The sequence below is a fragment of the Petromyzon marinus genome, chromosome 31 (assembly GCF_048934315.1).
Source record: "Petromyzon marinus isolate PM22_M1 ecotype Great Lakes invasive population chromosome 31, UKy_Petmar_22M1.pri1.0, whole genome shotgun sequence".
NCBI classification, from domain to species: Eukaryota; Metazoa; Chordata; class Hyperoartia; order Petromyzontiformes; family Petromyzontidae; genus Petromyzon; species Petromyzon marinus.
In genome coordinates, this window is record NC_133697.1 from 9327277 (window position 1) to 9355233 (window position 27957).

The 27957-nt window shown below is 49.3% G+C and overlaps 1 protein-coding gene across 1 annotated transcript; it reads right to left on the minus strand.

The window, feature by feature from the left end:
- Nucleotides 1-2468: 2468 nt before the first annotated feature.
- LOC116947783 (pleckstrin-2-like) lies at nt 2469-16102 on the minus strand. Its single transcript, XM_032963930.2, has 9 exons — nt 15686-16102; nt 14360-14524; nt 10823-11025; nt 10300-10391; nt 9346-9533; nt 8384-8488; nt 7544-7627; nt 6729-6810; nt 2469-4066 (listed from the first exon to the last, which is right to left on the minus strand). The coding sequence occupies exons 1-9, from the start codon at nt 16097-16099 to the stop codon at nt 3939-3941; spliced, it is 1461 nt and encodes a 486-aa protein (XP_032819821.2). The 5' UTR covers nt 16100-16102; the 3' UTR covers nt 2469-3938.
- Between the last annotated feature and the right edge of the window lie 11855 nt (nt 16103-27957).

Sequence of the window (27957 nt, forward strand, 5' to 3'; positions counted from 1 at the left end):
AGGTCCAATGAAAAGTAACGAAAAATAATCCTCACTCGCAACCGTTAGCCGTGATGCTCTATGGGGAGGGGGGGTGGAGTCAAGAATACCCGGTCATCTAATGGGAAAAAAATACAAAAGAACGGGAAAGGGAAGACGGCAAAGAAAGCGATTGGATGAAGAGGAAATGTATTGCTAAAATGGGACCAATTTCAAGAGCCACAATGCGGTTGAGTACGAGGCCGGTGATCCTTAACGTCACGTAGCAGTCAAAGAGCCGCGTGCACGTGGCCGATCCCTGTCGGATCGGGCAATGTTGGTGGTTACTGCAGAGGATGCATTGCAAGGGCAATGTAGAGATTGTGAGACGCCACCCGGGACGAGGCGACATAGACTGAGGTGCCAGATGAGCGGGAAGGAAGGGATGCCGGGATGGACGTTCCCCCAAGGCAGGCAAGAGGACACTACTCAAACTACTCAAGAGGAGCAGCAGGGAGAAAAGCGCAAGAAGGGAGAGGGCGGGGTGGGGGGAGGAGTACCGGACCAAGATGTCAGGGGATGAGAGGGTGATGAGAGGGGAGGGAATACATGGAGAAGAGAGAAGAAAGGAGCTAGCAGAAGCGTGCTGCGTGCGGGAAGAGGGGAGCGATTCGGAATGACGGTGGCCAGACAAGTCACGTGAGTTGGAGGCTTTTTGCGAAACGACAAGAGGGGGCAGACGTTCATCGGGGTATCGCCGTATATGGTTTTTTAAAGGAGTTATCAGTGACTGGGAAAGACACCCATCGGCTCCCCTACATTTAACTAAAATAAACCACGAGCGTTTGCAGCCCGGGTGTGACACTCATAATTCGTATTGGTGCCTGCTCAGTGGTTCAACCACATTCAAGAGCCGAATGGCTTACAGGGCTATACCAAATAAATGAAACTGAAAGCTGAAACTGAAACCACGCCCGTTGTGAATACCCCGAGAAATTAGCCGACCGCTCGAGTTTACGTGTAAGAGTAATGAACTCCCCAAATCACACGTTCATTCATTCGGCCCACAGTGATTCATTCATTGCTACAATCGCCCTTATGTGAGGCTTTTGCAATAATCACTCCTGAAAAAGAACAATTAGTGCAACACATTAGCAATGAGTGTGGCGAATTTTACCAGACTGAGTGCCGAATATGAGGTTCATTGTTTCTGGTGGGCAACCACAACATTAACTCGTACACACGCTAGACAACTTCGACCACTGCAAAAATGTCCCTTCCAGCGGCGACAAGTGGCTGCTTGAACGCGCTAAAAGTAAACGCTATAAGGAACGCTATATATAACTTGCGTTGCGCCCGAAACGTCGTGATTTAATTCATTTTATTTTACACCTACGTGACTTTACCGAAAGTACCAAAGAGTATGGATCCCTGCAGTCACGAAAACTTCAAATCTAGATCGCTATAAGGAAGGCTGAATCTGCCGATGGGACGTTGAAGATCGAGACCGCTCCATAGTGTTGCTTCTGCAGTCAATGCCGCTGAATGTGTGCGCCCTCATAAGGACGTGTGGCTGATGGGATGTCTGCAAAATACTTATATTTGTTTCGATTTAAAGCTTTCGTGACTACAAGGATTCATCTTCTTTGGTTCTTTCGGTAAAGTCACGTAGAATGAGAATAAAATAATAAATTGCTAAAATTAAATAACACAATAATAAAGAAGACTTATATTTGTTTTTTTTACGGTGGATCTCATAAATGTTGCAAAATTCCCTTCCCTGCGGCTGTCGTGGGGTTTGCTATAACCCTGGCTCGCCACGAGAAGGCGGTACAGTAAAAACAAATGTCGACTGTTACATCTGTCTTGGAGAGAGCAGGCGTCGGCCAGCAACGTAACTAGATGAGCCATTTCTTTTCGACGAATTCGGTAACAACAACAAAAACACCCCTCAATAATTCAAGAGCCGCATTGCGTGTGAACGCGAGGCGGTGGTCCTCAATAAACATCGCCACGGTGCAGTCCTTGATGAGACGTCCGCATTGCGGCATCAGAGCCGCAAGGTTTGCCGACCCCCCCCCACCCGCCGCCCCTGGGATCGAGTGTTTCACCCTCGCACGCGTGGGATTTCTCCGGTGCGCTCACCGTTCCCTCCCATATGTAAACGCTCGTCCATTGGCAGATAAGTGTCACGATATATATGTGGAGGACAACAGAGCTCGTGGCGTGGCTGCCGCCTTCCCCTTCGTCTGTGGTTCCAGGCGCCTCCGAGTCGTCCTCCCTCTCTCGCTCTCTTTCACTTCCACAGCGAGCGGACGCCGTGCATCGGCGCGTGACAAGTTTAAACTTTTACCCGCAATCGTTGATCAGCAATCTTTTTTTTTATTTGGCAATCGTTTAACCTCACGATCGGAGGCCCTGCTATTCTAGCTGCTTAGTTGGAGGTGACAGCATCACGTGTTTATATTTCAGTGTTAAGTACAATAAATAAAACAACCAAAATGTATATATATATTTAAAAAATGTTTAATAAATACACGATAGTAACATATGCAGATTACAGGCCTAACTTTTATATAACAATAATAAGCGATAATCAGTTTATGGTGATTGCAGTGGTTATTGCACTGCACTATGAGCCCAGCTACCTGAGTTCGATTCCTGGCCACGGCTAACATCAGTGGCGAGCGATACCCGAACCAGTCCTGTGCTTCCCTCCACAACCCCCTTCACCAATCATGCACGAACCGGTGTGGTGAAGTATGGTCAAACGACACCCCACAACCGACACGGTGTAGGAAAGTCTTCATCCTGCAAGTCGCTAACCAACTTCCGGCTTTAGATTTGTTTACCTTTGTAGCCAGTCTCTGGGTGCCACGATTATAATCGACTATCTGAGCTAAACGTCAAATGTTTAAGCCGTTTCTATATAACACCTTTTCTATATAACACGGTTTCTATATAACACGGTTTCTATATAACAGGGTTTCTATATAACAGGGTTTCTATATAACACGGTTTTTGTACATAACACGGTTTCTATATAACAGGGTTTCTATATAAAACGGTTTCTATATAAATGGTTTATATATAACAGGGTTTCTATATAACAGGGTTTCTATATAAAACGGTTTCTATATAAAAGTTTTCTATATAACAGGGTTTCTATATAAAACGGTTTCTGTATAAAACGGTTTCCCTATAACACGTGGAATTTACTCCGGGTTCTCCTGTTTCCTCCCACACGAAGCCAAACGCCCACCGATGAAATTGGCCGCCAAACATCCCGGTGTAGCAGGACCCTCCTGAAGTAAATTGGGTTCTGAGACTCGTTGCGGTTTTCCCGGTGAAACTGGCAATGGAAAAAAAACATGCCTACGCGCTGGATTACGTGTAACACTTTCCAAATGTGCGCGTTTGTCTTCGGGAGGTATTTAACCGACGGTACAGAAGACGACGGGTAGCCGAGCGGGGCGACAGACGTGTTTGCATATTTACAAATAAGTGCTCTGTGCTCTGGGTTTGTGTCGACAGGATTTGACCTTTGAACCTTTGATCAATGTGGTCAGTTTTCTCCAGGGCGATTCCCCAATAGCAAGTGTTGCATCATCTTCACGAGTTATCCTGGTCCCCTCTCCACCAGACAGATGGACGGAGCTCATGCACAAAGACATCATTTGGTGATGCTGCTGACCAGGCACAATCAACAAAGCAACTCAACACATTCATCAATAAAACTGCGGGCCTTAATAATAATACATATAACAAACGACGTTTCGAGCAATGGCCCTTCTTCACGGCACGTTCGTTTCAGGGCAGCGCGATTGACGAATACGTTGGAGCGTCCTTTTGTTTGCAGACGACAAACGAACGTACGCAGCGCCGGCTTCTACAGATTTGGGGCGCGTGTTGAGAGGGTTACACGCGGGGCTGCCGAACCGAGCGTTGGCGTGATGGCCCGGGCGGAGGGAGAAGTGCATTCAGCTGAGCTGCCTGATGGCCCGGATCCATTCGCTGCGCTGGGCTGCCGACGCAGCCTGCAGATAAAATCGGACCTCGTCGGCCGTGATCACCTCGAAGAGGTTATCCTGCACGTTCCCCCTCACGCCTACGAAGGTGGGGGAGAGGCCGGGTGCGGTGGGGGGGGGGGGGACACAGCAGACAGAGACACAGTTATCACGATCACGGTACGTGCATTTATTTTTAACCAGGAAAAGCTTGGCTAAGGTTTTCACGAGCTCTTTCAGAACGAGTCTACTTGTGTGTTTTTTCTTTTTAGCGGCCGGGGGCGACGATTCACTATCTGGTTTCCTGTTCAAGTAATTTGCGAGTAAATTTTTTTTTGCTTGCAAAATTCGGCGAGATTTTGGACCACAACGCCGGCACGCGCGGCCTGCTCGTTTTCGAGTGATGCCACGAGGTCTTTAACGTCCGCTGCAAACCAGACGGCAACGAGTGCTTTGTAGCTAATACACCGGCCGCATGGGCGATGTCGCCACTGTGAAGTTATCATTGAAGTCATCGTTGTCATCATTTGTTTCACTTCATCATCGCCGTCGTCCTCGATGTTATCGATATCCAGCAGTAGCATGAGCGAGAGCATTTGCCCTCTCGCGCCGTTATCGCGTCAACTTGGAGTGCGCCCCCCGATCTCTGGAAGCTAAGCAGGTTGGAGACTGAACAGTGCTTTGATGGGTTACCACTGTGTACAAACTGGTTGCCATAGAGCTTACGCAGGCTACGTAATGGGGGGCACTAACCCCCCCCCCCCCCCCCAGTTGAATTGTTTCAACGTGGTAACCAAAGCAAATGCTTAAAATGCATTCATGGTATCTGGCCAAACATCCCCATTGTTGTAGCAGGACACTCCTGAAAAAGATGAGCCTTGAGACTCGCTGAGGTTTTCCGAGGTAAATAACCACACTTGTTTAGCCCGGCATTTACAGATGAAATGAAAACTAAACGAACATAACAACATTTATTGTTGGAGATTAACCCAATTTAAATTGCGCATTTTTTTGTAGTTTTGACGGAGGAGAATGATTTATATACATATTTATACAGGAAGGAGGCCTTGAATTAAAGAAAGGCACCTCGAATAAATAAAGTTCGATCGCTTGATCATGATAACAATGTAAAAGTCTTGTATGATTAAACGATGGCACCGACAGGTACAGAGAAAACGCTTGTGTCGGTGGTTTGCCTTCGTGTGGCCACGCCGCAGCAAATGTGTCTAGACGCTGGCTGGCACGAGGTGTGGGGCCGGTGGTCGTGGTTTCTAAATAATAAAATAATGACGACGGCGGCGGCGAGGTTTTTATTTTTCTTCGGTGGCCGTGCCGTGCCGTGTGGCGCGGCACGGCACGGCTGCCCCCCTTCCCCCAGGGGAGAATTTTCGCGGCCGTGCCGCCGCTGTGCTATTACTCGGTGCGGCGTCAGGAGTACGAAATTCACGGAGAAGCTCCCGGCACGCGGAGCGAGGCGTCGGACAAAAGCGTGAAGGGCAACGCGCGGAACAACGCCGAAAAGCCGCAACTGGAGAGGTTTGTGCCACGCGTGGACGGTATTCCCCCGCTATTCACCAACTTGGCTATCCGCCGACTTGCATCTGGAACTCTACGCGACTGCTGCATCGAGAGAGAGAGAAAGGAAGCGATGAGACAAAGTGATGAGGGAGAATGTGACGCGAGAAAATGATGAGATAAAGTGATGATGTGCAACATCACCATAATTTAAGGTAACTTTAATTATAAACAATTATATAATACTTTTAATATTTATTTTTATTTGCTTAATGTTTATTTTAACCAACTTTTGCTTGTGTTATAATTTTCATGTATTTAATAGCTTATTTGTCTACAGCATTTATTTAAAGTAGTTCATAAAAAATAAATGTTTCTGAACGCCAATATCATTATCTGTGAAACCTGCTATTCACGAGCATCTCCGGAACGTTTACCTCATGAAGAACGAGAGAATACTGCAGACTAATGTAACTGATATAAGAGACTAATATAACCTCTTAATATATTATTATTTAACTTGGTTGTTTTCAGCACGAGGCTCGCGTTAACGGTTTGGAATGTGACCGCCACTCCCTCCTCGTGTCCCGTCTCAACTCGTCTACTCCAGACTTGTCTATACAAGGGCACAGATGGCCGTTGGCATGAAGAGGGGGTTTGTAGAACACTCAGCGTCATCAGCCACGATCGATCCACCGCTGGATGAGGACCTCCCCCAAATCGTCGCCCCCCCCCCTCCCCGCGGTGCCACACCCACTCGATGGTGAAAGATCTGAATTGTAAGCACACGTGTGTGATGATGATATTCACATGATGACGATTGTCTGTGTTCACCTGAAGCAGTTGATGATGATGAAGAAGATCATGACACAAACTAAAAGTGGCACCATTATCATTGTGATCAGGGCGGCGGAACGGTAACACTTGTGCCTTACAGAAAGAATGCCCTGAGTTCAACGCCCAAATCGGACGCCTCTTGTTCTGCATGGGCTTCCTCTGAGTTACGTACATTGTAACTGGTATTGGCCAAAACATCCCAATGGCTGAACCATTTACCTGCAAGTTACTCAATTTGAATGACACCACAGCAGCAACGTCGCCCCCCGCTCCCCAACTACTGCACTATCTTTGCAGGACCCGTCCTAAAGAGAGTCTTGAGACTCAGTCACGTCCTTCATGGGTTAAACAAGCGTAGTAGTAGTAGTAGCAACAATAATGAGTAACGCCTTGGCGGCATTTGTGGCTTACCGGGAGGCACACCTCCATCATCCAGCGCCGTGACCAGGCAGCCCCGGACGGGGAACCCCCCCAGAGGGCGCTCGGATCTCTCCTGCACGCCCCACAGAGACATGCGCACAGTTAGCGAGCGCCCATTAAGGCCGGGCCCAAGGCACACGAGCGAGGCGGTGCGGCGGGGAGCCACGCGCCGCTGCCTGCCTGCCCCTCTCTTTCCAGTGTCTCAATAATGTTAACCCGCACCGCATTTAAGGCTCTGTCAACCTAGATGTGGCCCACGGCAGGTTGTCCTATTACCCAGGACAGGTTCTGACAATGCCACCGTTGTCTTCGCCAACCGCACCTGGGGAGGCCAGCACTGGGTTCAGTATCGCGCGCCACTGATCTTAGCAATGGCTGCGAATCAAACTCACGTTATCGGGGTTTGTAGCGCAATGCATATAAACATTTGGTCGCTGAACACTTACTATTACACATACGAAGACAAAGATCCCCGTATACCCTTTAACAGACTGTTGGGGCAAGTGCTGATAACCAGCACCTTTTAAGGCCGGCATGGCACACGAGAGGTGGGTAGCCAGCACTACACCCGGCCGCCTTTGTCTCCCTCGTGGTGATATGTTTACACCACATACCCATTTGAGGCTGAATCGACCTAGGGGAGGCCCAGGACCGGTTCAGATATTTGTCTCTGATGTTGACCATAAGTGAGACTCGAACTCGGGTCGTCGGGCTTATAGTGCAATCACTGCGCCCCTGCTCTCCACATATACATGCACGCTGACACTTTAATGAGGTGGGGTAAGGAGGTGAGATGAGGAGGTCACCTTAGTGGGGTCATAGTAGTGCAGGTAAGATGGTTCTTCTCTCAGGATGAACTTTCTCACTTTCCAGTTCCTACGCCGATGTCCCTGTAACAACACATTTATCATCATCATCAGCAGTGTTATTACCAGAGTCATGATCATCACCACCACAACCATGATTATCATTACCACCATCACGATCAACATCACTATCACGATCATCATCACCATGATCATCACAACCACCACAATCATTATCATCACCGCCACCACCGCCAACGACACCAATTTACCATGACCGTAACCACCAGTACTTGAGTGATAACGGTGATTTTGATCATCGAGGTGTTTGAGAATATGGTCGTGGCTGTGTTGATGATGGTTATGTTGCTGACACCCTTGGTAGTAACGATGATGATGATGATGGTCGTGGTGATGGTGATGATGATGATGATAATGGTAGTGCTCACGTTGCTGATGAAGATAGTGGATATGATGATGTCGGTTGTTGTGGTGGTGGTGATAATGATGATGATAATGGTTGTGATGAGGATTCTAGTGGAAATTACAACGATTGTTTTGATGATGTTTATGATCATGCTCGTAGCAGTAATGGTGATAGGGATGGTAAGAATAATACTGATGATTATGATGATGGTATTAATCATAATGCTGATGGTTGTGGTGGTGGTGACGATAATGTTGTTGATGTTGGTTGTGGAGATGATAATGATGATGTTGTTAGGTTATGGCAATGATAATATTGATGGTTGTGATGATGATTATAATGTGGTTGATGTTGGTTGTGGTGATGATGATGATGATTTCTGAGACTGAAAGGCATTGAACCCGTAACCTTACCTGTTTCATCAGGTAACCCTGCAGAATGATCTTCCCGGAGAATGAGATTCCGCTGATGATCTCTTTGGCCGTGAGCTCCGTGCCAAACTTGCTGTTGTTTTCAGACTGCACAACAAAAGAACAAACGGTGTGCCGTCAATGGGTGCATCAACGTGTCGATCCGTCGACTGGTATTCCCTTTCAAAGCACATATTCTACACGCACCGCGTTGTTAAACGATGGAATTGATTCCTTGGAATCGTGACAATTCATCAAATCGCCGAGTTCAATGCGGCTAACATCAGCGGCAAGTGATGCCTGAACCATTCCTAGCCTCCACTTTCTCTGAACAGCACCGACCGGCGTGATGAAGTATGATTAAATAGACCCCCTCCTGCCTCCCCAGGAGGGGGTCTATTTGGGGGGGAGGCCTTTACCCAACATTGGATTGACAAACAACTGCAAGTTAGCCACTGTACAAATAGGCGATGTCATATCTTCAAGTGCTCGTGCCCAAAGACTGTGAGCACCACGGCCAGTTAAGCAATTTATTGTTTAACCGTTAAAATTGATTGCCGCGCTCGCACAAATTAAGAACATGATTATTCGTGCGAATTATACCGCAATCGCGCACACAGTTCTGAAGGAAGGCACGAGACGGATGAGAGACGAGAGGGAGACCCCGTGTCGTCCAGACGAGACCCAACGTTGCCGCGTTTCGGGCGGCCCCTTGCGATCGATTCGCTCGGCCGGTTTTCAATCGGGCAAGTCCCTCGTAGGAAGTAAGAAACGCAACCTCCTACAGTCACCTCAATATTCGATCATGTTGTGTGACCCCCCCCCCCCACCGCCCCCCCCCCCCCCCCCCCATCGCTGTCACTTCGGACAAACGGACTGGCGGACAGACAGACGGATGGGCGGACAGACAGAGGCGATAGACAAACGCTTTCACCCTCGGTTGGAAAGTGTTATAAGAGACTCACCAGGCAGTAGAACGCATCGGATCCGTCGAGGAAGCGCTGGGCGAGATCGGGCAGGGAGGCGGCTGCCCTCCCGCGACTGCTGGTCGCTTCCAGGAGGCCGCCCTGCAGGAGCATGGAGGCGAGCAGGGCGGCCTCGTTGCGAGACGGCGCCACCCCGCGTGCCAGCAGCCAGTCCACCACGCTCGCCCCTACACATGTCGGGGGTGGGGTTCGCGTTGGGATCGGGGTTAGGTGGGGCAGGCGGTAGGTTACTCCAGCTAGGTTCATAATTTTTCGATGTAAAGCTTTCGTGACTGCAGGGATTCATATTCTTGGTTCTTTCGGTAAAGTCACCACGTAGAAGCAAAATAAAATAATCAATAAAATTAATCGCACCTGATGATGATTGCTTGTGTTGCAATCGAAACGTCGTAAGAATTTTATTGTTTTATTATTATTTTATTATTTCTCTTCTACGTGACTTTACCGAAAGAACCAAGAATATATGTTTATAATCGTAAGGCGTCCCCTGGCCGACGTGAGAGTGTGCTTTGATCGTCCTGAACCGGTGATGGAAACTCCGCATTGCTCTGACGGGGGCAGGATGACGGTTGGCATTCCACAAATGGGAACTCATTTGATTGTTGGGCAGGTAGATAGGTAACTCGGCAGGTCAAGTAGACCAGTAGACAGACAGGTAGACGTACAGGTAGACAGGCCAGTATCAACGTGCATAGGAATGCAGATAGGTCAGTCAACAATCATGTAATATTTTTTTAGATTGAAAGGGTGTCCACAGTGTCAAGTGACTATACATAGCAAACACGTAGTGTAGAAGTTGGTAGGCAGGTAATGGAGCAGATAGACAGACAGTCAGACAGGTAGCTAATGGAGCAGACAAAGTAGGTAGCTAATGGAGTATACAGGTAGTAAGTAGGTAAGAAGGTACGTATGCAGGCAAGCGAGGCGCCTTACCTGTGAAGCAGTGCCGGTAGGTGACGCTTTGCTCGTGATGAGACTCGGACGCGATCCCCAGCGCGGTGTCCTTCATCTTCTCCACCAACTCCCTGGGCACACAGCAGCCAGGGAAGGCGCGCGTGAGCACACGGGTCGCCCGGAAAGGCGGAACCGCAACCGGTAAGCAGTGTCAGCGGGCACGTAAGCCAGAGACGAAGACGGAGAGTCAGGGAGATAGGCCAGACAGGATCGGCACGTAAGGAGATTTGCAGGGTTGGTAAAAATGGCGATAAACAGGAAGGGCAGCAGGCAGGTAGATGGGCAGACGGAAAGGCGCTCAGTCATGCAAGCGGACAGGCGGTGAGGCAGGCAGACAGACAGACAGGTAGGCAGGCTGGTATACTGCGAGCGTGGTGGGCCGATAGATAAGCAGGCAGGTAGAGAGGCAGACAGGCAGACATGCGGACAGGTAGGTAAGCAGATAAGCAGTCACGTAGGTCAGCGGACAGGCAGACGGGTCCACCAGCTTTCTGATACTCACGCGAGGTTGACATTGGGCCCGGTGAGCGATGGGCTGTGTGCTTGGGGTGAGGGAGTCAGGGACTGCGGGGGGCTGTTGGGGCTGCCCCCGACCGAGCTGCCCAACGCCGCGTGGATGTCCGCAACCCACGAGTCGCGCTCCTCGCGGCTCGACGGCTGCAGGTAGAAGCTCCCCTTGCTCGGCACCTGGAGCTTGAACACCGTCTGGAGGGGTTTGGGAGGGGGGCAGAGCGGCGGACGGCGTTGGCAAGTGGCGTGCTTCTGCGGTGCTGCGTGGGCATCGGGCCCACGACCACGCGTGGTGAAATTCCGTCATGGCGTTTGTCAATAACGCTGTGGCCATACGATGAGAAACTATATGCATGGCCAAAAAACAGTAGAATAGCAGAAGTTTCTCAATCGCTCTGCCATTTGAGAGAAATGTTCATCGCATGACGGCCAAATCAACTTTTTTTTTATTTAGTTCTGTCAGCTCGAATTTAGCTACGTTAAGAACAGAATCAGATTTAGCGTGATGTTTTTTTTTAATCTGTGTTCAGTCATTGGTGACCAGGCTGAGACCATCGCCTCACTGCACTCAAGAACCCGAATTCAATTATGGGCGGCTGAAACCGGCATTCGAACCACCCAGGGTCTCGGCAGTGTCGGCTCAAGCGCTGTTAACCATGAGAGTTGATGTCACTCCCTTTGCAGCTTGCACGTTCGGGAGCGAACTTAACAAGAAAACATCACAGAGAGTGGCGTAGCTGCGGAGGAGTGTGAAGGCGGTGCAACTGCACCAGGGGCCCACGCCAACCACGCTATAGGCCACCAGTTGAAGATGCAGTCAGGAGGTCGTGTCGGTTGGCACGCGTGCGCAGGATGGAGCAGCAGAAGGGCAGGTCACCGACACTGGCATTGCAGCGCCACACTGAGGTCGGTGACCAAGGGGAAGACCTCAAAGTCAGACAGTGGTGGTGGTGACAAGGCTGTAAAAGTGGTCCTTGAAGGACACATCTGTCCGTGTCGCAAGGCAGAAACCTAGAGTCGTGCGAGGATGGAAACGAGGCTCGAGTGGAGGGCTGGTGTTGACTGTGCAAAAAAATGTGGCATGTACCAGAAGGAAGGAAGTGGTAGCGAGATTTGGTGGCATCGAAGGTCAGTGCTGTGGTTAGAGTGGTGCGCTCACAGTTGGGAGGTTACGGGTTAAGGCGGCCAGTGAAGGGGCTCACACAGCAAGTCATCCCGCTTGTCGTCGATAAATTAAATGAGCACAACTTTATATGAGTGCATCGGTATGTTTTTGTCCCGTAACAGCACTTGCTCTGGCCACGGAGATGTGTCATTTGCATAGGAGAGATGGTGGGTTGAGTGTAGCGCAAACCAGGACTTTAAACACCAACTGATTAACAGGTCCCTGCAGGGTGGGCTGGTAGGACAAGTCTCTGCGCTGTCTATTGCTGATTTTACACCCAACAGCACGAGATTTCACTTCGTTAAAGTATTGAAAGGGGACGGACGGACGGACACATTAATCTATTACAGGCTGGTACACTCAGTTTCCAACTTCGTTCCTACCAGTAAAAGAAAACTGACGGTGGCTGAGTGCCTCAGAGATCCTGGATTTGAATTCAGGTTTCAGCTTGCCCGGAATTATAAACTAACTTCTCAAGTGTAGCGAGTTGATGCTATCAGCCCGGTCACCAATGTCTGTACACCAAAAATACGATCGCGTTCATCTCCTTTCCCCCCATTAGTTTAATTGTTTTCTAGCTTCGAGAATAAAATATATACCGGGTTTACTGCCATGCACTGACCGTACACCTACAGGAGTGTGTTGGAAAGTAGGCCTCGAGTTTTAAGGGCTCTCATAAGTAGCTCTACGATGTGTTCTTATACAAGATGTTCTCTAACACACGGGGTGATGTAATGCCCCTTGCGAGAGCGTTAAACAGATTCTTCGTCTCAAAACACGACTTGGAATTAAATTGGGAGAAACGAGAGACAGCGGTATCGCCTAACGACGGGGGGGGGCGAAAAACTAAAATAATAAGCACACGTTCAATCGTTATGGAAAATATTGCACGTGCTCTTGGCACTCGGAATATTTTCGGAAAAAAAATATTAATCGAGGAAAAAAATCGCTGAGTTGTTGGAACGTGACCAAACTTGGTCAGTGGGTGTTGGAATCGGTGACCTCATGGGCGGTGTGGGGAGACATGGGAACACGGAGACTCGAGGCAGGGAGACGCGGGGACAAAATGTATCGGGAAGAAGGGAGGCTTGAGACAGGGAGACGAAGGAGCACGGGGACAAAGATGGAGAGACAGCCAGACCTGAGATAGAGAGATGTGGGAGTATGTGGGGACAGGAAGCCTTGAGACGTGGAGATATGGGGACAGGGAGACTTGAGACGAATGTGTGTATGTTAAACTTATTTCTCAGCGTACGTTCCCAAAACGTGCTAATCGGAGGTTCGACATAGGGAGCCCACGGGACAAAGATACGCGGGGACGGGAAATATTGAGACAGTGAGACATGGAGGCACAGGAATATTTGAGGCATTCAAAGATACATGTGCAAGACAGATGGTGAGAACACAGATAGACGTGTATAGGCAGTGAGACACAGGGAGACAGCGGGACAGATGAGGACACAACTGGTGGGATGGGGGAGGGGGGTACTTGGGGCCACTGAGACGCGGTCTGCACACACTATGACCACACGGTAAGAGTTTCCAGATGAAGTCTGTCGCTACGTCATCCACACCTCCCACCGCCTCCCTCCGCTCCAGCCTCAGCGGTGGCCACCATTCTGAATCGCGTCTGTGTCTCCGCGTGGAGCCGGCCTCGCGTGAGAGAGGGAACTTTTGTTTTAAAGTCCAACTCCGGCTCACAGAGGGAGACATTGTAACATCGTCAGCTCTGCGTGCAGACAGTGGATCCGTGCATGCATACAACGTCTGCATTAATGAATGAACCCCCGATGCATCTGCGTGTATGAATGTAACACTGTGTGTACGAAACACTAAATAGTATGTGAACGCGCCTGTGTGGGGGAGCTGTGGTGCAGTGGTCACCAGCATGGCACTGCACTACCAACCCTGGCGACCCGAGTTCGACTCGCGACCGATATCAGGAGCGAATATTTGAGCTGGTCCTGTGCCTATCCTGAGGTCGACTCAGCCTTAAATGAGTACATGGTGCGGTGTTTTAAACAAAAAAGTGGGGAGACAAAGGCGGCCGGGCGTGGTGTTTGCCACTCCACCGTGGGCTGGGAGCGGCCCTAATGGGTGCTCGCTAACAGCACTTGCCCCAGAAGTTTGTTAAAGGCTATACGGGGAAGCTTGTTCTTTGCCTTTGCATGTATCTACTCAGTTTCAGTTTATATTTAATAGGTACAGCATAACCCTGTGAGCCATGCGGCTCTTGACTCGGGTGCGACCGCAACAAACAAAAACACGAACAAGAAAACGTCTTAAAGTGACTGCACGCAACAGAAGAATCCAGGAAAAACACAGCAAAGTCTTCCAGAGAAAAAAAAACCGCCGTATACTCACGGTGCGGTTGCTGAATTCCAGGCAGGGGGATTCAACCGTGACCCCTTGCAGTGGGAAGGAGCCCTTCAGGGACATGGGGCTGCCCCCTCCCTCTCTCCGGTAGTAAAGGATCTGGTTCGAGTCCAGGACGAACCAGCGAGCCTTCCAGTTGTGAACAACGTGACCCTGTGGTGGGGGGGGAGGGGGGGGGGACGTCAGTAGAACATGAGCACACCAATAATGTGACGACCAGCGTGGTGAAGTATGGACAACTTTGACCGCCAAGGTTTCTGGAGTTCTGGGACAGAATTCCACGTGGGGGGGGGGGGGGGGGAGCCTTTATTCTGGCTGCTGATTTCAGCCCAAACCACTGCGCCACCGCTCCCCACAGTGCACGTATAAGACAGAACCCCCCCCCCCCGCCCATATCCTTGAGCAGGCTGTTGGGGTAAGTGCCGTTAGCAAGAAAGTTTTAAGACCACCAAGGAGTGGTACCGGGGTAAGACACTACCACTAGACTACAAGAGGCGCCTATCCATACCAATCCTATATGATTGCACCCTATGATGCATTAACGTACCGTCCTCAATGACATCTGGTAACGCTACGCATTAGTCTTTATAAGGTCGCACTCATTACACACAAAAGTGCTTGCCACAAAATGAACCACAATGCCTCGCTGATCTCGTCAAGGAGCACAAACCATCACGCGAACTCCGCTCATCCTCGCAGCAGCAACAGCTTTTGGCTCGGCCGTCTGGAACGCTCTTCCTTTCAGATGCGTTTCTGCGGCCGTCTGGAACGCTCTTCCTTGCGATATTAGGAAGCCACTGGAGCTATGCGCTTATTAAATCTAGATTGACAAACTCATTTCTTTAGAACTGCTTTGTGTGTTTTAGTTTGTTGTCTTTCTCCCCGCAACCCCGGACTAGCACGGCTGGCTACGTACGGCGTGAAAGAAGTTCTGCACAGTACATACATAAACACGTGTCTTGCACAACCACCGCACACAGCACCGCGCACAGGCGCACGAGAAGGAGAACAAAAAGCGGGCGGGGGGGGGGGTGATGCCTCGTGCCAAATTTATTCCTTCGAGTTCCCCCGGACTGTTCCGGATGAAATTAAGCGTTCACAGCGCCCAACGACAGCAGCGAACAACGTCAACAACACACACACACCGTCGTCTCCTCCTGTTCACGACCATTAAACAGTCGGTGGAAATTCCTCGTTACTATGGCGGGCGCCAAATGTCCCAGCGCACTTTAACAAAAACAAAACAAAGAGCAACCCGCAATGCGAGGCAATGGGAACTGGAGATTGAATGAATCAACGAATGAAGAGACTCACCCTTTTCACGAGGAATCCTTCACGAGTCACTGCCATTTCGTCGACGTAGCTGGCGCAGGAAATCGTTTGAAATAAGTGCGGCACGGTTGTACTCGAGTTGCTTCTGCGATTGCTGCCGTAAAGTTTGCCCGCCTGCGAGTGCTGTTGGCCCTCGCCACGTGTTGAGTCCGTTGGGAGTTCTGCACGGATTCGATGCGCGCTGCCAATACGGTTGCCGTATTGGAAACCCCGAGACGCAGCTGGGCAATCGCGCAGTCCCGAGCCTCCAAACTGCTCACCGTTTAAAGGGCACACACACGCGCGCGCGCAGACACAGCAGCTCAGACGAATGACTCTCGCCTGCTTCTTATATAGCAATATACACGCACGCTCGAGCTCACACCGCCAACGCATACGCTCCGCCTTGTGATTCATGATGCCACTAACTCAGTGGGTGGGGTGGAGGAACATTTTTTTTTCTCATTAGCAGCGGGGTTGAGCTGTCTGGGATGAACATTTCCGGCCCGCGACCTCATTTCATTACCCCCCCCCTCCGCCTCCCCATCATCATCATCATCCCCCACCACCCGCTACAAAGGGGACCAACCGCATTTCGAAACGAGCCACGAACGACGCAGAAAAAGAGTAATAAACAAATTAGAAGCTGTAGGGTTTGATCGCTATGGGGTCGCGAGCGATTCGAGGCGCGTGCGATATTGCAGCTGCTTTGGCGCCGTTGTAAGCGACCTTTGTGGAATTCCGCAGCGTCGTCGTCTTTTGCCCGTCGCTGCAAGCATACTCGCCGGACTAATCGGGAACACGCCACACACGCACACAACTGCGTCGCTAATTTAAACGCGCTCAGTCACTTCCATTGCTGCACTGGCCGAGGTATCGGCGTGTGTAGGGGAGCGGTGGCGTAGCGGTTAGCGCGCTGCGCTACGAACCCGGCGACCCGGGTTCGATTCCCCGCTCACGGCAAACACCGGTGACGATGATCTGAACCGGTACCTGGGCCTCCCCTAGGTCGACTCAGCCTCAAATGAGTACCTGGTGCGGTGTGTAAACATCGCCACTAGGGAGACAAAGGCGGTCGGGCGTGGGGGTGGTCACCCACTCCCTCGTGTGTCGTGCCGGCCTTTATAGGTGCTCGCTAACAGCACTTGCCCCTACAGTCTGTTAAGGCTATACGGGGGATCTTTGTATTTGTGTTAATGCTGTGGCCCACCAAGATATTTGGAAATGCTAATACGTACTCAGGAATGATAAAGTTATCCTCCCTCTCATCCCGTGGGTAAGAAGATGATGTGATTGTGTGTGTCATTCAAGTGCTGTTAGCTCGCACCTATTAAGGAGGTGCTACGTCATGAAATAAAATTAATATGTGTACACATCCCAATACCAATGGCCACTTGACGCACTGCGTTGGCATAGCGGTTCGACCGCTCCCGAACACGGCTGACATCAGTGGCGAGTGATATCCCAACCATTTCCGGTGGGCGGTCCCTTTCACGAACCCTTGCCAGCATGGTTTGTATGTATGTATGTTGAACGTCTTTCGCACCGTACGTAGCCAACCGTGCTAATCGGAGGTATCAGGGAAGGACAACAAACTAAACACACAAAGCAGTTCTAAAGAAAGGGGCCGTCCTTCGTCACACGGCGTCACAAAAAGTCAGACCCCCCCCCCTCAAATATGACGTCACAAAGCTCTGCCCCCCCCAACACCATATTTCCATTTTGAAAATAAAACATGCTTCAAATCGCTTTAAACTATTGTCATTGTAGTGCTTATTTAACGTGGCGCTGCACTCTGATGTTGTAAGAGAAAACATTTATTAAAAAGTCTATTTAATTAAGTAGAACGTGTCTATATTTATTTAAAGTTGCGCATTTTGATGTGACGTCACATTTCTCACCCCCCCCCCCTCGTCACACATCGTCACAAATGTCTGACCCCCCTCCCCCTAGGTGCGTGACGTCATTTATGGACGGTGAGTTTGTCAATCTAGATTCAAACGTGCATAGCTCCAGTGGCTTCCTAATATCGGAAGGAAGAGCGTTCCAGACGGCCGCAGAAGCGCATCTGAAAGCGCGCGATGCGGTGACCATCTTTGTTCGATGGTGAGCCGAAAGCTGTTGCTGCTGCGAGGATGAGCGGAGTTTGCGTGATGGTTTATGCTACTTGACTTGTTCAGCAAGGTATTGTGGTTCATTTGTGGCTAGGACCCTTGTATGAGGGATGGTCAAAGGCAAGTGCTGTTAGCGAGCACCTTTGAAGGCCAGTACGGCCAAAACCACGCCCGGCCGCCTTTATCTCCCTGGTGGCAATGTTTTACACACCGCACCACGTACTCAGTTGAGGCTGAGTCGAATCTGGGGGAGACCCAGGACCGGTTCAAATAATTATCACTCGCTCGCCAGGTTCATAGCGTTATACTACCGCTCCCCACAAAGGTACGGTTTGGTCAAACAACCTCTACGACCAACACGATGCGGGGAGCCGTTAATCTAGCAGTGGGTTGACAAAGGGCGATTGATAAGAAATATTGTATTATGTGCATCATCGTCAGACACACAGATGCCCCGCATAGAATTTGTAGTCTGCAGAGGCAAGTGCTGTCAGCGAACACCTTTTGATGTCGTCACGGGGCACAAGAGAATGTCGTGGACAATAAGTACCATGCATGACCGCCTTTTGCCTTCTCAGTGCCGAGGTTTACTCACATCAGTTATAGATTTTTGGATGAGTAGACCGAGGGCGTGGCTGGGACAGGTTGAAATATCACTTTGCTACACTGATGTTTCCATGCCCGGGGTTCGAAAATAAAGTTTGTATTTATGTTTGCAGTAAATAAACATATATATCATAAAATACAATGTACTATATTATTGGTTCTTTCGGTAAAGTCACGTAGAAGGGAAACAATAAAATAAATAAAAAATATAAAACAATAAAATTCTCACGACGTTTCGACTGCAACACAAGCAATCATCATCAGGTGTGAAAACCACGAGAAAATTTGAAAAAAAGTGGCGGTTATTTTAACGTTAGCAGTACGGAGAGAGATTTGACAGTTTGTTCAGATGGACGAGTCCATCTATTTTCGGAAAAGAGGAGGGGGGAGACGAAAAATAATGGATGCAGTCTGAAAGCCACCTTAAGCGTGATCAATCAATTAAGACCCGAAATGGTTTATCAAATCCTTCCAATGATTGCTAAGCCAGAATCCATCTTCTCGGTTGAAATTGTCTCTGTGTTTGTATATGTGGATAGCCTCATGAACGAATCTCTCATGGTAGCCAGATGGCTTGCAAAGAACCTCTGTCTTGGAGAAGTTTTATTGTTTTATATATTTTTTATTTTATTTTTTCCCTTCTACGTGACTTTACCGAAAGAACCAAGAATATGAATCCCTGCAGTCACGAACGCTTTAAATCCAAATACAATATACTGTATATATGTTTGTGTTTAGTGTGTCCAATAATAATTCATTTAAACAGGCAATGCTGAAAAGCGCGCACACGTACAGCCCTTTAAACGTCAATCCACTGCTGGATGAAGGCCTCCCCCGCGGTATTTGACCACAGTTCATCACACTGCCCAGTCCCGCGCGGGTGCTAGCGTATAGCGGTTGAGCATAGACGTGGGCGCCTAGACGTAGAACTAATGTACTGTGCAACAATTTTAATTATCTTTACCCGCACACTGCTGCCGCCGCTGCTGCCCGCAACATAGCGACTCCACCCGCAGCAGCCTGTGTTTATTTCATGCAGGGGTCGCCTACCCATCCAGCATCCAGGAACCCACTTGTTCAGGTTTCAGTTTTCAGTTACATTTCAGTTTCATTTATTTTGGTATAGCCCTGTGAGCCATTCGGCTCTTGAATTGGGTGCAACCGCAACACACAAAAGACATGAACAAGAAAACATCTTAAAATGACTATGTGACTGTGCAAACAGAAAATCCAGGAAAAAAACATCAAAATATTCCTGAAAAAAGCACCATTGACCAACGCTGTGTGCAAAAATCCCAGTGGGATGCAAGTCAAACAACAACAACCACAAGACAACTTAGATTTAGGCCATCAGTCTTACTCCATACTACAACAAACAAACATGGCCAAACCAAAAAACGTTTCGAAATCACCAAAATAAAGCCATAAAAGCAATGTAACAGTGATCATAGGTACTGTGACCGAATTTTCACAATAAACCACATAAACAACATGTAACATCAAAACCCTCTAGCCATAGCTGGCTGCATGAGTCACTCCACAACAACAGGAGCATCAGTCGGAGTATCACATTTTTCAATGCACCTTTAAGATCAGCACACTAAGTCAAAATACAGATAATACTTGGCAGCGGTCATCCGGAAATCAAGGAACTCACTATACAAGTGTAATGACATAGAATCGGTCACGTAGAAGCATAGCGCTGGATGCTGGCAGGGAAGGGGATCTGCAGCTCACAGCAGCCCTAACTGACAGCAGGCCACGTGATAGACCGGAGAGGGATCGAGGGGAAAGGTCACGGAAGGGTCACATCGAGAGCCCGCTCGTAGGTTCCAGAAGGGGGGCGTGGCCGGGGGCGGAGCCAGGCCACGCTGACAATATAAGAGGGGCCCCGGGAGGGGACCTCGGGGCTGTCGTGTGGAGTGGGATCCCCGTTGTGCTGCTGGAGTCTTCGCCGTCGTCTCCGTCTTCACCATCTCGGTGTCACCAGTGAGGCAGTCTGCCAGCTGTATTGACATGGGAACCGTAGTTACTAAGTGTTACTGTCAGGCCGTGTTAATAAACCAGAGTGCCTCCTACTCCTAGTGTCTTTGAGTCACTACACATGCTTCACGCCGCTTAGCTTGTCGAGGTATATATGACACGAACTCTGGTCATCGAGATGGGGGACGGGAGGATGAAGTCGTAGCCGGACCACCGAGTGACGGAGTTTGCCATCGAGGCCAGACGATAACAACGCAGCGCCAACAAAACAAAAAAAACCCCAACATCCATCTGCTGCTCTTGTTTCACTGGGCCACATCTCAGCAAATACGCCAGAACATTCTTTCACAATGCGTTTTCCACATTCAGCGGGTCCGGAAAGAGAACCATCAAGACGTCATTAAATAACAATAATACAGTAGTAGGAATAGTTATTAATAATTTGAATACTAATCATGATAGCGTAGTCATGTTGTTGGTGGTTTGCAGCGAAGGCGCAGTGGCTGAACCGGTGGCTGGGTCCGTTTGGTGGCGGTGCGTTCAACAATGCCACTGGGGAGAGACAAAGTGAAAGCATGTGTTCGAGAGTGTATGGCTGTTTGGCAGACACAATGTTCGTGTGTGCGTGTGTGCATACACAGTGCCTCCCCTAGGTCGACGCAGCCTCAAATGAGTACCAAATGAGTACCAAGACAAAGGCGGTCGGGCGTGGCGCTGGCCACCGACCCCCCCCCCCTCGTGGACCGTTGCCGGCCTTCATAGGTGCTCGCTAACAACAGAACTTGCTCTCACAGTCTGTTGAAGGCTATACGGGGGCGTCTTTGTCATGGGTGCGAGTGTGAGGGTGTGGTGGTGGGCGCGTGCCTGTGGCTGCGGCACACGGGGAGCGGTGAGCGCGCCGCGCTCCGAACCCGGCAATCCGGGTTCAGTCAGCACCAGCGACAATTACACCGTGGAATACAAAATAATGTGTTACTGGGCAGTAAGTGCTATTTACTTATGAACCTCAAAAGTACAGAAAATGGCTATTATTCCCCCAAAAACTTTGCTTTTGTGACCAGGACAGTGATATTTTTAAATGTACCTACTTTCAATGAGAAAAGTTGTGCGTTTGTGTCATTCCTTCACATAAAGTCCTGGTGAAAAAAGCAAAGCGTGTGGGAATTAATAGCCATGGTCTATACTTTGTAGGCGTAAGCAATTAAAAAAGAACACTTAGTACCCAGGAACAAAAATTGTGTTACATAGTGTTATCTGTATCGGCCCCGGTCCCCCCCTAGGTCGACTCAGCCTCAAATGAGTCCTGTAGCTGGTGCAGTATGTACACACCGCAACTAGGGAGACAAAGGCGGCCGGGCGTGGTGCTGACCACCCGCCCCCACGTGCTGGCTAGCGGCACTTGTTCCAACAGTCTGGGAAAGACCACACGGGAGATCTTTGTGTCTATGAGACGGGGCGTGACTGTGTGGGAGAGACATAGGGGACACCGTGTGTGTGTGTTTATTGTATGTGTGTAAGAAATACAGACTGTGCGAGAGACACAGTGGGTGTGTGTGTGTGGGTGTGACTGTGCGCGAGACAGACTGTGTGGGAGAGACACAGAGGACACAGAGATTGCGATTGTTTCACGCACGTGTAAGACTTACATTACAGACTTGTGTGCGCGCGTGTGTATGACATTGTGCGTGTGAGAGATAGTGAGATAGTCGCTGTGTAGGGTGGGGGGCAGTGGTTCGCGCACCGCGCTACGAACCCCATTGGCCCTTAAGTTAGATTATCGTCCACGGCTAACATCAGTGGGCTATTATCTTAATCAGCAATGGGCAGACAACGGCGACCGGGTCTGGTGCTGGAAACACCACCCCCTCGTGTGCGTGTCTTGCATTCAAAGGTGCTCGCAAACAGCACTTTGCCCCGTTCGTCGGCTCGGCTAAAGGGTGCGGTGGTCTTGGTGTTGTACTCTGATTTGTTTTGCCTGTAGATGTGAATGAAGGCATGCTCGCCGTGACCGTGAATAGAACAATATGTTTGTGCGTGTATCTTTTTTTTTGGTAATGACGGGAACGACAGCCACAGAAGGAAGTGAACTGATCGGAGAAGCGGGGTCCGCCGAAGAGATGGAGCGATTTAAAAAAAAAATCAGCTCGTGCGCATGTGGCAGTGGATTAAATACATCACGCGGGATCGCGAGAGATGGGGGTGGGGGAAGTCTTCAACCAGTAGTGAATCTGATGATGATGATGAAGACGACGACGATGATGATGTATATCGAGGGGGGGGGGTTTGAGAAATGTGACGTCACATCAAATGCGCAACTTTAAATAAATATAGACAACACGTTCTACTTAATTATATATACTTTTAATAAATGTTTTCTCCTACAACATCAGAGTGCAGCGCCACATTAAATACGCACTACAATGACAATAATTTAAAGCGATTTGAAGCATGTTTTTTTTGGGAGGGGGGGGGCAGAGCTTTGTGACGTCATATTTGAGAGGGGGGATCTGACTTTTTGTGACGCCGTGTGACGAGGGGGGGAGGGGTCAAAAAATCGTCCAAAATCGCGTGACGTCATTTATGGACGGCCCCTAAGTCCACCGCATGGCACACGCAGTGCGTCACGCACGTGAGAGGCCTCGGGAGTTTCCGCCCTGCGGGGGCGGTGTGACCGCGCGGCCCCAGGGCCCGGAACCGCTCGCGTCTCAGCATCATTCCCGACGCGTCTCCTCGGCAACGGCAACAGCTAACAAATCAACAGCTGCCTCATCATCATCATCCTCATCATGTTAATTGTCACCCTCGTCATCATCCTCATCGCCATAATTATCATCATCATAATCATCATAATCCAAAGCATCGTCCTCATTGTCATCAATATCATCATCATTCACATCATCATCCTCATTCTCCACATCAGCATCATCATCCTAATCCTCATAATCCTTATCCACGACCTCATCATTATCATCCTCATCAACATCATTATCCTCATAATCCTCCTGAACATCGTCCTCATCATCACACCATCACAGCATCATCACCATCGTTCTTATAATCTTCATCACCATTCACATCGTTATCCTCATTCTCTACATCATCACCATCCGTATCTTTATCCTCGTCATCATGGATGAGTGAGGTCATCACAACTTGACTGCCATTTATTTACCATGGAAAAGCCTCACGAATCCACGTTAAACTAGCGTGGTGAAGTATCGCACTTCCGATAAGCACGGTTGGCTACGTACGGTGCGAAAGAAGTTATACATACATACATAGTTAAACAATCGCCACGTTCCAAACAGCTGTGGATACCTTAATTCAATGCTAACTTCGCAAAGAATTGCAATGTGTTATATGGACTTTCAAATGGTCATATTAATACTGTATTTTATCTTAGAACGCTGAATTGAGTCTCAATACTTTAAAACTTCAAGAGGCACGTGCATTGGTATGTTTGACCAAATATACAAATGAGTGTTTGGCTTCGTGTCGGAGGAAACCGGAACACTCAACGTTGGCCCAACGTTTTTGTTTACTGGGTACCGGGAGAAGGCCCCGTGGCTGATGTGGATGTGTAAAACAAATGCTTATGTTTTTATGTGCATGGACAAATATGGGAAGGAGACATATGATCCACTTATTGTGTTGCTTACATTCTCCACAACGACGTGCGATGGTCACGTTGTGTGATGTAGTCAACGGTTTAGCTGCTTGATGAACCTGGTTGATATTGGGGCCACTAACAACGAACCCTGGGGTCAACATTCCTCCCTTTGGAACAATGTTGTCCAACAGCCTTTGTTTAGCAGGCCACACTCTGCTGATGAGGCGTGGAAAATTCAAAACGGATCCTGAGTTTACCCGCTTAAACAAATGCGCCTGGGTAACATTATTCTCGAGGAACCATAGTATATGAACCTGCATGTGTATTTTACTCATGGTAGAGTATTTTACTCATGGTAGAGTAAAGCGTAGCCTTGTTTAATTGTCGTCATTTATCTTTTTAAATATGTGATTTTACTTTTCACAGAGCTGTGTCCTGGATACACATTAATTGGTGATACTGAGTTGGAAATTGATGCACAAGAACAAATAATAAAAAAAAACTCATTAGATTAATTCGCCAATTACATTGTGGCCTTGAAAGGAAAATAATGTGATAGGTGGCGTTTCTCACTCGTCATACCTCTCTGAGCAACACGCTCCTTCGACTCTGGCCTCTATATGTGATGTGAAGAAGGGCCATAGCCCGAAACGTCGCCTATTATACTTTTTGTTCTGTTTAAAGCCAGTGTTATTGATGAAAGCGTTGTGTCGTGGAAGCAGCGCCACCTGCCGATGTTAATGTAAAAGTAGCTACACTTATCTTGATTGCATAAGATGTACGATACAGAATGATACGTTACTTATAAATTGTAGCCATTTATGTTTGTGACCTTACGTGATCGCTTTGTCCCTTAACCAAATGCATGCTTTAGGAATCAAACCAAGAATGGTTGAATCAAATTGTAAACATTGTTTCGCAGCGCATTTTTCTACTGTGAAGTAGAACGGTATTGTAAATGAGTTTAAATAAATTTGAAACACCGTACCGTGTACACATACGTTTACAAAGCATTAATAACGCTAACGACCTTGTAGTTAATAATAATAAAGTAGAAATATTTTTTTTATCTTACACGGAATTTGTATCGGTTCAAGTAGCAGGAATTGAATTGTATCTGGTACTGGTATTTCTGGTACGTTTATTATTGCAAAATGAACTGTTCGGTGTTAATGTGCACACAGGGCAGTTTGAGTCGTATGGAAAACTATGGTGGAAACTATTAATCGTACCATTCACTTCGTCGTGTTTCATATGGCAACAAACTACAATTTCACATTGCAGGCGGATCAAGCCAGACAACCGCGCTGTGATGTCTCCTTCGTATTCCTGTCCATCCATACGGTTTAGGGGCAGTCCATAAATGACGTCACGCACCTGGGGGGGGGGGTCAGACATTTGTGACTAGGAGGGGGTTGAGAAATGTGACGTCACTTCAAAATGCACAAACTTTAAATAAATATAGAATTGTTATAACAACACTCCTACAAAATCAGAGTGAAGCGCCACATTAAATACGCACTACAATGACAATAGTTTAAAGAGATTTGAAGCATGTTTTATTTACAAAATGGAAATGTCTTTTTTTTGGGATGGGGGGGCGGCAGAGCTTTGTGACGTCATATTTGAGGGGGGGTCTGACTTTTTGTGACGCCGGGTGACGAGGGGGGGGGGGTCAAAAATCGTCCAAAATCGCGTGATGTCATTTATGGACGGCCCCTTACATGGTCATATACATCATCATCGTCGTCGTCTTCATCATCATCAAATGCACTGCTGGATGAATGCTTCCCCAAGCCGCCCCGCCCCCATCTCTCGCGATCCCGCGTGATGTATTTAATCCACTGCCACATGCGAACGAGCTGATTTTTTTTATCGCTCCATCTCTTCGACGGACGCCGCTTCTCCGATCAGTTCACTTCCTTCTGTGGCTGTCGTTCCCGTCATTACCAAAAAAAAAGATACACGCACAAACATATTGTTCTATTCACGGTCACAGCAAACATGCCTTCATTCACATCTACAGGCAGAACAAATCAGAGTACAACACACGGCGTACGGCCGTTTCAATAGGGCAACAAAAATAAAATATAGTATCTGTGGTGCCGCCACAGCGGGGCCGCTCCGTCGGGGCCGTGCCCACCGCCGTGACGCCGCCACCGGGGAGCGACCACGCCGACGCTGTGCGCCCCTCGCCGCCCCCCACATGAATGCACGCACACCCCATGTAGAGTCGGGGGGGAAGGTCACCTGGCCGACGGCTTTTCGTCCAGAAGCCCCTACTGGGATCAAGCTTCACGGTTTCCTACGGCCGGGGAATTGGGCGACCTACCCCCGAGGCTGACGGGCACCGCGGCGCCGTGACCTTGGATTGTAACGGCATGGTCACGGCAGGGGATGTTGAGCCACCGCGGATGGAAGCGCGCACACGCAACACGGGTCAGTGGGCTGATAGCGGGAAGAACAGAAAGCGGACGTCGAGGGGACCACTGCGGTGACGTCACCAGAGCTGGGATCCGACTATCAAAAGAGCGGGAAAATCCGGGCCCCTGATTGGACGGGAGGCCAAGGGGGCGAAACAGCGGAACTCGTTTGTTGCAGGTAGGATAAAAGGAGGGGGATTCAGGCAGTAAAGGCAGAGTCCTTCAAGGCATCGGGATCAGCGGGGTGTTGGAGCCAGCCGTTCGAGTCGTCCGTGTGACGAGGCTCAACGCAGCCAGGCCCAATTCTCCACGGAGACGACGCCCAGCATCGCCCTTCCACAGCTTCCGGCGCATCAGATTGGGAGTACGCGTAAGTAAGGGAGAGGTGAGTTTGGGCTATTTAACCAGAGGTTAGAAAGTGGAGCGATAGGCAGGATAAATTGAGTCCCGGATCGCCAAGGGATAGGCTAGTGTCTGCTGACCCACACAAACACGCGTAGTTAGCGGGTCATTCGCGGGGGGAATAAAATCGCCAGTAGAGGATAAACTGTGTTGTGTGGTCTTTGTGAGTGTGAAGAGGAGGGTGAAGCGCCTGGTGTTCACGCACACGCGCGGCTGTTTAAACGGCCTTTAAATCGGGGCGGAGTGACTCCCTCCAATCAGCGACGCGCGCACGGTGGACACCCCTGCCCTCTAACCTCTGACCCCAAGTCCCTCGCGTGTGATTGGTGTACGGAGCCGGGCAGGTAGCGGAGTCGGGTTTGTTAGTGCCTGGGCACGTAGGGCGTGTGTGTGAACGGATCCCGGGGGGCTAAGCGCCGGCCGCGGAGTCACGCGTCGGCGCGCTGTACCCTTTTGTTTACGCACGAGACGGGGTTTTACTTCGCGGGCACGCTCACAGCAGCGCGTCCGCCACTGAGCACCGCGTAGCGCGTCGTAAGCGTAAAGCAGTCGGCCCCACCAATTGAACCATGCCTACGGGGGCAGCAACAAAGTCGGGGGTACAGGGGGGCGAGGAATTGGGGGTCGGTAGCCCGAACCCGACAGAGCAGTCGGGGGGTAGTAGCGCGATCGTAACGGAGGAGTCGGGGGACAGCGGCCCCCACATATCCATTTGTTTGTGTTTCTCTCCTTGCGATGGGACTTTGTAGGATGAACGTTGAGATTTATAAGGGCACGGGGTGACCAATAAGGTCTGAATTGGCCTGGAATAAGCTCGCAACTGATAGGGGGTTGACAGGTTTGCTATACACTGCACTATACATTACTATACCATACCCGTAGACCCATACGGGTTACCCCGTATTCTTGTACAGGGACATTTCATTTAATGTCCATACGGCGTACAGGCGTTTCAACAAGGGCACAAAAAATAAATAGTATCTATTTGGTAAAGTCACGTAGATTGAAAGTTAATAGATCACGACGTTTCGATCGCAACACAAGCAACCGTCAGCAGTTCTCCTGCTGTGGTTGTCGCACCTGATGACGGTTGCTTGTGTTGCGATCGAAAACGTCGTGATCTCTATACATTTTCTA

Bases quoted from the DNA above. Each gene is read 5' to 3' on its own strand.
- LOC116947783 (XM_032963930.2), bottom strand. From the start codon at position 16,099: ATGAATCACAAGGCGGAGCGTATGCGTTGGCGGTGTGAGCTCGAGCGT. The intron at 14,525-15,685 runs GTGAGTCTCTTC...CCCCCACCACAG, and splicing joins AAGGATTCCTCGTGAAAAGG to GGTCACGTTGTTCACAACTG. The intron at 9,534-10,299 runs GTAAGGCGCCTC...CGACATGTGTAG, and splicing joins CTACCGGCACTGCTTCACAG to GGGCGAGCGTGGTGGACTGG.